Source organism: Eulemur rufifrons, chromosome 30 (genome assembly GCF_041146395.1).
Source record: "Eulemur rufifrons isolate Redbay chromosome 30, OSU_ERuf_1, whole genome shotgun sequence".
Classification (NCBI taxonomy): domain Eukaryota; kingdom Metazoa; phylum Chordata; class Mammalia; order Primates; family Lemuridae; genus Eulemur; species Eulemur rufifrons.
In genome coordinates this window covers 35,173,530-35,181,736 of record NC_091012.1, presented here as the reverse complement: position 1 = coordinate 35,181,736, position 8,207 = coordinate 35,173,530, and the positions used below count along the sequence as shown (strand labels likewise).

General features: G+C 48.4%; 1 protein-coding gene across 1 annotated transcript; it reads left to right on the top strand.

Annotated features, from left to right (window-relative positions):
• The first annotated feature begins 2,886 nt into the window (after positions 1 to 2,886).
• Positions 2,887 to 3,801, top strand: LOC138378853 (putative MAGE domain-containing protein MAGEA13P). Its single transcript, XM_069464183.1, has one exon. The coding sequence runs from the start codon at positions 2,887 to 2,889 to the stop codon at positions 3,799 to 3,801; it is 915 nt and encodes a 304-aa protein (XP_069320284.1).
• The last annotated feature ends 4,406 nt before the right edge of the window (positions 3,802 to 8,207 follow it).

Here is an 8,207-nt window from a genome sequence, read left to right as displayed (position 1 = left end):
GCGTTCCCTGACGTGGTGTATCCGGACTTCCATCTTTGGGGTCTGAGGGAGGCGAGAGGTTTCCTCTGAGGTGCCCTGACAGATATTAAGGTAAGGACCCTAAAAAAAGACAGTGGAGACCTCCCACTACAGAGAGAGGGGGTCCGAGCTCCCCGCCCCTGGGGTCGCCAGATGTGGTGTATCTGGACTTCTTTTTTTTTTTTTTTTTCTTTTGAGACAGAGTCTCACTCTGTCGCCCGGGGTAGAGTGCCGTGGCGTCAGCCTAGCTCACAGTAACCTCAAACTCCTGGGCTCAAGCAATCCTACTGCCTCAGCCTCCCGAGTAGCTGGGACTACAGGCCTGGCTAATTTTTTTTGGAGACTGAGGAAATGAGGCTTTATTTGAGGGGTGTAGATTCAAGTCAGCTGAGGGAAGAGAACGAGGCAGTGCTAGACGTCAAGGTGAGAAGCCGTATAGAGGCCTGAGAGGACCTCCCAGCAGACATTGAAACCTTCCCTTTCTGTCAGCCCTGAAAGGCCCGGGACAGGGTAGTTAAGTAGAGCCACCTTCCCCAGTCCTCCTCACTTCCTTGTTGGCGGTCTCAGAGAGAGCGCGACTGTGGCTTGAGGGCCATATTCTCAGTTCAGCAGAAGAGAGGCAGTGCAAGTCCTGTCAGGAGTAAATATAATGAGCTTGCATAGGACTGAGGGTACCCCACTATGGAACCTTGGGGAATCTCCACAGAAATTCACCCTGCATTTCTGCTGTCAGCCCCGGGGATTTCAGGAAATGCTGTCATGCTAAGCCTCCTCTTTCTCTTGTATCATATCCAGATAGGGAGTTTTAGGGATGTGAGGGCCTTGGTCCGAAGTGCCAGGTCTCTGCTCATCAGAGGGAGGAGCCCCAGGCCTTGCCAGAAATAAAGGCATGGACCCTTAGGTAGGGCTGAGAGGACATCCCATCACAGATAGAGAGGGAGCCACAGAAACCTGCCCCCTCTCTGAGAGGCCTAAGGCTTGGCTATAAGGCAGGGATGCCCCCTCCACCCGCATCACGTTTTTGTGTGGCTTCTCTAGGAGATAGGGGCCTTGGTATAAGGGAAGCATCCTCAAGCCAGCAAAAAATATGGGTTGCAGGCCATGTAGGGTATAAATATACCCCCAGTGCAGAACCCAGAGGGAGCTCCATAGGTATCTGCCCTGACCCTGCTTAGAGCCCTGACAGACATTATTTAGTCCTGTCAGGCTGAGGCCCTGCTTCACTCCCTTCTTGGTGGTCTCAGTGAGTTAAGGTCCTAGGTCTGATGGGTGCAGCCTCAGGCCAACAGAAGGAGTAGCCCCAGCCCTGACAGGAGTCAAGGTGAGGACTCTGAGAACGTCCCTAGAGGACCTCCAACTGCAAATAGAGGGGCCCCAGCCCTATCCTGTTCCTGCTGCCAGTCCTGGGAGACCCTCAGTAGGACTATTAGGCACCGGCACCTCCCCTCTAACCCCTTCCACTTCCCTCACTTCCTTGTCTGGAATGTCTGGTGGATGGAAGCCTTGACTTGAAGAAGGTATCCTCAAGACAGAAGAAGGGAAGGAATGCTGGCCCTGTCAGGAGTAAATGTGAATGCCTTTGGGGGGATTGAGGCTAACTCTTACTCCAAACAAAGGGGTCCCCAAAGAAACTTGTCCCACCCCTATTGTCAGCCCTGGCAGCACCCAGGAAGGTCTTTCTGAGTCTCCCCTCATTTCCAGCTGGCCTGGGAGTCTCAGGGAGGTGAAGGCCTTTGTCTGAGAGGGCCAGCCCCAGGCCACCAGAGGCCCTGTTGAGAATGGAGGTGAGGACTCTGAGGGATAACTGAATGTGCCCACCAGCCAAGGACATATTGGGTCCAGCTCCTGCTGTCAGCACTAGGAGATCCTGGGCAGGGGTGGCTATATGTGGCACTTCCTCACTTTTGTTTCATTGATCTCAAGGAAGTGAAGGTCTAAGGGAGCAACTTCATGTCAGCAGAGGTAGCTACATCTGGTCAGCCCAGGGAAGAGACCCAGCCTCTGCCAGGAGTCATGGTGAAGACCCTGACTGAGGTTTGAGGGAATCTCCCTCTCCCCTTGAAGAATTGGGGCCCCTGCCCTGTACTGCCCCTGCCCTGGGAGGCCTTGACATATGATGTCCAAATGTGGTGCCCCCTTACTCCCACCTGGTGGTCTCCAGGGACTGGACTCAGTTCAATAGAGAGAGAAGTCTCAGGCCCTGCCAGGAGTCAATTTGAGGGTGGAGGGCACCCCCTACACAAGAACAAATGTGCCTAACCCATCCCTGTCCTGCTGTTTGCCATGATTGGACCCAGGGGAGGATCTACTTCAGAACTGTGGAATCCTCACAGAGTCCTTGACCACCTGTCATCCCTGGGGGAACTGAGGCTGTAATTTTAGTCTGAAGCTTGAGAGACCCTCTCAATTACTTTTACAGGGGCTCCAGGAATTAGAGCTGAGGACCTTGGTCTGGGCCAGATCTCCTCAGGTCACAGAGCAGAAGAGGCTCAGGCAGTGCTAGGAGTCAAGGTAAGGTACATACCCCAAATGTATACCAAGGGCCCTACCCCCCAGAACAGAGGGAACCCCACAGCATCCAGCCCCACCCACCCTACTGTCATCCCTAGAAGTCTCATGCTCTGCCGGCTGGCTGCACCCTGAGGAACTTTTTCACATCCTCATACAGGTTGCTAGGGGACAGGCTGACCAGGAGGACAGGAGAAGACCTGTGAGGCCCTAGAGAACTAAGGGAGGACCTGTTGAGACAGCCTTTATCAGAACTGACAAGGTTAAGTTTCTCACACTCTTCCTCTCTCTCTCAGGCCAGTTGGCTCCATCACCCATCTCCTGCTCACATTCCTTCTGGCTTCTCCAACGCAGATCATGATGCCTCACAGCCAGAAGAGTCAACCCTGCAAGAATGAACAAGGCCTTCAGGCCCAAAGAGAGGCACAAGGCCTGGCAGGTGCACTAATTCCTGCAGCTGAGGAGGCCACAGCCTCCTCCTCCTCTACTATGAAAGCCACTCCATGGAGCCAACCTGAAGAGGGTTCCAGCAGCCAGGAAAAGAATGATCCAAGCACCTCACAGTTCCTGCCACATCCTGAGTCCTTGTTCAGTAACATGCTAGAGAAGAAGGTGGCTGAGTTGGTGAAGTTTCTGAGTGTCAAGTATACAACAAAGGAGCCCGTAACAGAGGCAGAAATGCTGAAGAATGTCATCAAAGAATACAGAGATCACTTCCCTGAGATCTTCATGAAAGCCTGTGAATGCATGGAGATGGTCTTTGGCATTGAGGTGAAGAAAGTGGATCCCATCAGCCGCTCTTATGTGCTCACCAAAATGCTAGACCTCACCTATGATGGAAGGCTGAGTGATGACGAGGGCATGCCGAAGACCGGCCTCCTGATTCTTATCCTGGGCGTGATCTTCATGGAAGGCAACCGTGCTCCTGAGGAGAAGATCTGGAAGGTGCTGAATACGATCGGGGTGCATGCTGAGGGGAAGGATTTCATCTATGGGGAGTGCAAGAAGCTCATCACCAAAGATCTGGTGCAGGAAAAATACCTGGAGTACCGGCAAGTGCCCAACACTGATCCTCCAAGCTACGAATTCCTGTGGGGCCCAAGGGCTTATGCTGAAACCAGCAAGAAAAAAGTCCTGGAGTTTTTCGCCAAGGTGAGTGGGAGTGAAGCCACTGCCTTCACAGCCTTGTATAAGGAAGCTTTGAGAGATGAAGAAGAGAGAGCTCAGGCTAAAATTGCCACCAAGGCCAAGTCCAGCAGCTTCTGCCCTGAGTAAAGTCTCGGGCAGATTCTTCATTCTGTTTGAAGCGGGTAGTCAAGTTTTTAAGTAGTGGAGGGCTGATTGCAGATTTTATTGTTATTTTTTTTCTTTTTGGTATTTTTCAAATGTTTCTCTTAAAAAGTTTACTAGCTTCAGAATCTAGATTCATGAAAGACATTGGTCACACATTTATTGCTGTGTATCAGGTTTAAGAATAAGAATTTTGCTATTAAGTAAAACAAATTGAGGAAACTTCCATCTTATTTTGTGATCTGGAACAAGATAACATAACGTTGGAGTGAAAATTTCCTTAGAAATGTGAAAGAGCCCAGCAAGCAAACCAATGAGATCAATAAATACAGGAAGAACATAAGAAATGGTTAATCCTAGGATTTCTGTATCTCTTTTAGTCTGTTGTTTTGTAAAATTAAAGATTTATACCTATTTTCTTGGCTTATTCTAGAATGTACAATAAATTAAATCTTATTAAATGAGATCTTCAGTTCACTGGCTCATTTATTCCCCAAACATTAATTGAACATCTGCTCTTTGGAAGGCACTGTGTTAGTGGGGATTCTAGGATAAGCTGGGAAGATGGTGAGATGTCCAGTAAGACCTAACGAGCAAGGAAGTGGGACTCCAGATGCGAGTAAGTGTAAATACCCTGAACCAAGGCAGTCTGGGGCTTTGGGAAGTTGCAGATCCTTCTGCAGAAATTAATTTTAAATTAAGCTGGATGGTGGCAGGGCCCAGACTCTCAGACAGAGTGCCTCACAGGTAAGATAAAAACCTATAATGCAAAACTGCTTTTAGCAGTTCCTTTTGGATGGTGGATAAAGCAGAAAGAAATTTCCACCTGGGCAGGTATAGAAGGTATCCTGTGCCCTTGTCTTAAAAGTGCATGAACTAAATGTTCATGCACATCATCTATAAGGATTTCCTGAAAAATAGGGCGATACTCCCTTGAAGTGGTACCCAGAAGCCTCTAGGCTGGCACTGTTTTCCCTGGCCTACGAGAGCCAGAGCCCACCCCATTGAAAGGATGTTTAATTAGATGACCTTGATTGTAATTTAACCAACTCTGAGCGAGGGCTAGATTTTGGGTGGTACTGAAATGAATGAAAATAGTGGTTTGTATGGAAGAGAAGGTGGGAGGGATGAAAGGAGTTAGTCCCTGACTTAAATCCTAGGAGCTTTGAGCTGCATCCAGCTGAGGAAAACTCCCCCACTATCCAAATAAAATAGTGTGTCTACTAATAGGGAAAATTTACTGAGTTTTACTTACAAAGTGGCACTTCTGGCCCATTTGGTGTGTCATGTCCTGGAGTGCTGCATATTCTCTGAGAGGTCCGTGATATCACGAACACACACACACACACAATATCTCAGAGAATGTAGTGTGTAGGGGAGAGTCTGGGGTCAAAATCATATTCAAAATTTTTGCCATTCAATAAACATCCAATGTATGCCAGGCACTGTGCCAGATGCTTTACTCACACTACATACATTCCAGCAGGCCTATAAGGCAGGATTTATGAAACCCATTTTACAGATGAACAACCTGAGGCTCATAGCACTTGGCAAATTGCTCAAGATCACATGGCTAGTGACAGAGCTGGGGACTTGACTCTGGGCCTGAAGTCATCTAGGCTCATACTGTCCCCACTTCTGCCAGCCTGAAGGCAGCCTTCTGTTTCTTAGTTCATTTCTCAGTACTCCATAATGTCTTTCATGTAACAAAAACTTGGGACCAAGATACTTAAAAAAGCAGGCACAAAGAAGGGAAGGTGACATGAGAATCAAACGCATCTGGGGATTGTGGACTTTATGAGCCTCGGGTACTCCTGCCTGAGCCTCAGGGTTCTTGAGAACTGACTCTGCCCAGATGCTGGCATTTTTGTCCCATTGCAGCACTTTTCCTCATTATAGTGCCCTTCCTCCAGTGTTCCCCTGTGTGCCCTCCTGTCCCATTCTGTAACCCCCCTGCTGACCAGCTCCTCACTTACTCCTCTTCTGAATACTGTGCCCTGCTTTCACTGGAACAGCTCAGAATCACCTACCCTCACCCTAACATAGAGTATTCCTACTCTCTGCAGAAGTTCTCTGGCTGTCCCATTCCACATTCTGGAACCCCTCTGATAGCCACAGCCCTTTCAACGTAAAAGCACACTTTGGAAGATGTTTTGATGCCTGGTCATCCCCACCCCTCCCCCCAAGCCTCTTCAATGCACTCTCAAATTGTTTTTCAAATGGGCTGGTGAGAAGAGTCTGATTTGTGCTTGGTCTACTGATTCTTGGGATATAACCCTAAAGTTAGAGAAAGAGATTTTGAAATCACTCTGACATTTGCAGTAAGACTTTAATAAAGTGTATTATTTGAAACGGGCCACTTAACCTGCAGCCTCAAGGCCACATGTGGCCCTCCAAATCTCCAAGTGAATCAACTGAATCAAAACTCAACTGAATCAAAACTTCACAGAACATAGGGATTTGTTCTGTAAAATTTAGATTCAGTCAAAAGGCCACACTCAAGGATCCAGAAGGCCACATGTGGCCCCAAGGCCGCAGGTTCCCCACTGCTGAAAGCCAAAGCTTCCCTCATAAGCAATAGATAAGGAAAGACCATATAAATTACTGTATATGCAAACATCTACAGGAGGGTGAATTTCTAAAACCCTAGAATCCTCCTAGGAGGTAAACAGTAGTTCCTTGGTGTAAATGCTAGCTCTGAGGAAAAAAATAAAACAATAATTAACCATCCTTCCACTTGCCCTTGTTGGGGTTTCTGCCCTCACAGGAAAATCCTGGTTTGCAGTTTACCTTAATGGCACCTGTACAGGTATTGAGGAATGTTCAGTCATGTGGAGAGTAGCAGAGACTCATAACTTAAGATTTTGACTACGCATCCTAAGGAAGGAGAAATCTCAGCCTAGTAAGATTATAGAGGTTATTGCAAAGGGCAGCACAGAACTCCCTGCTAACATTACAAGATCCTTTGAGAACTAGATGTGATCCTGTATTTGAAAGCACTTGAAAAAGTTGATGGATTTCAAGGTAAATTTAGTCTTTTCAGAAACTCTTCCAAGAAATGAAAGGGGTTGTTGTCATAAGAAATTATAATTGCAGTTTTTACTGAGCACCTACTATGTGACAGCTTATGGGAGAGATTGGAAGTGCTCATCCACATGTTGTCTTCCTCTTCTTCCTGGACTGTTGAATGCAATCTACACCTGGGTGTACAAGATCTGGCCTGCAGGTCCATCCCCCGGGCCTCGGAGATTAAACCCTGACCATGCCAGGGCAAAGGATACTGGTCCCAGGAACTCCTTCTCAGGGGTGCCCAAGCTGATTCAATGTCCCTCTCCCTTGGGGTGTGTCCTACTTTGCTGGAGTCTTCAGGCAATCAGCACCAGGTAGGGCCAGCAGGCAGGGAGCTCACAGTCTAAGCAACCCTCAGTCTGCTGCAGGACCCCAAAGGAAAGGTCTGAGCCTTGTTCCCTGTGGAAGCCTCCATATGGTGGCTTAATTTGCTGTGAGTCGGGGAGGGGAAGGGGTGAAAAAGGGTCTAGGTTGTGGAAAGTCCACTCCCTGGTCATCTCCAACCCTCTTTCCGGGAGGCAGTCTGTCCACAACGATAGGGTTCTGGAGTCATGGAGATCACCCGGGACCCACCGGACCCCTGTGACTCCTGTAGTATGGGCCTGAGTTGGGAAATGTCTGTGTGGGGACCAACAAGATGGAACCTGAGTGGTTGAGACCCCCCTGGGAAGGGCAAACGTACGCAGTGGGTAGAGAATCAATATGGTGCATGCCATCCAGCTCGGTTCTGTGGGGCAGGAGGTGGCTGGGGTGGGGGGCGTGAGAGCCCGGTGCCCTGTCCGCAAGAAGCTCTCCCTTAACTCGTGGCAGCAGTCTCTGGGCTTGCTTCAGCAGAATGTCTCTCCAGCAGCTCAGGAGCCCACCAACAGTCCGAGATGTGATGGAGGGGGGTGTTAGCCAATCCACTTACCTTTCTGGCTGGTCTCCAAGCCTCTCTGGGCTTATTCCCCACCAATGCCTTTCTCCTTCAAGTTCTGCTCTGCAACTTCTTTCCATGGAATCTCCTGTACGTTCCGGCACCTTTCCTTCAGACACTCATCTGATGTATGTTTGTCTGTTTGTTTTTTCTCTTTCATCTAAAATTCCTCCTTCTTACAGAGATGCTCTGGCTGGTGGTGTCTTTGGTCTGCCATCTTTAATCTGTCTTCCTTTTTATGTTTCTCATTCTTAGAATTCTTCTTGGATCTGCAGGTGTATAGTTTGCATCAAATTTGGGACATTTTCATTTATCATTTCTTCAAATATTTTTTCTATACCCCTTTGGGCCTCTTTTTCAGTCTCAAAATTCATGTATATTAGGCTATGTGAAGTTGCCCCATATG

Coding starts and splice junctions, on each gene's coding strand:
- LOC138378853 (XM_069464183.1), top strand. CDS start 2,887: ATGCCTCACAGCCAGAAGAGTCAACCCTGCAAGAATGAACAAGGCCTT.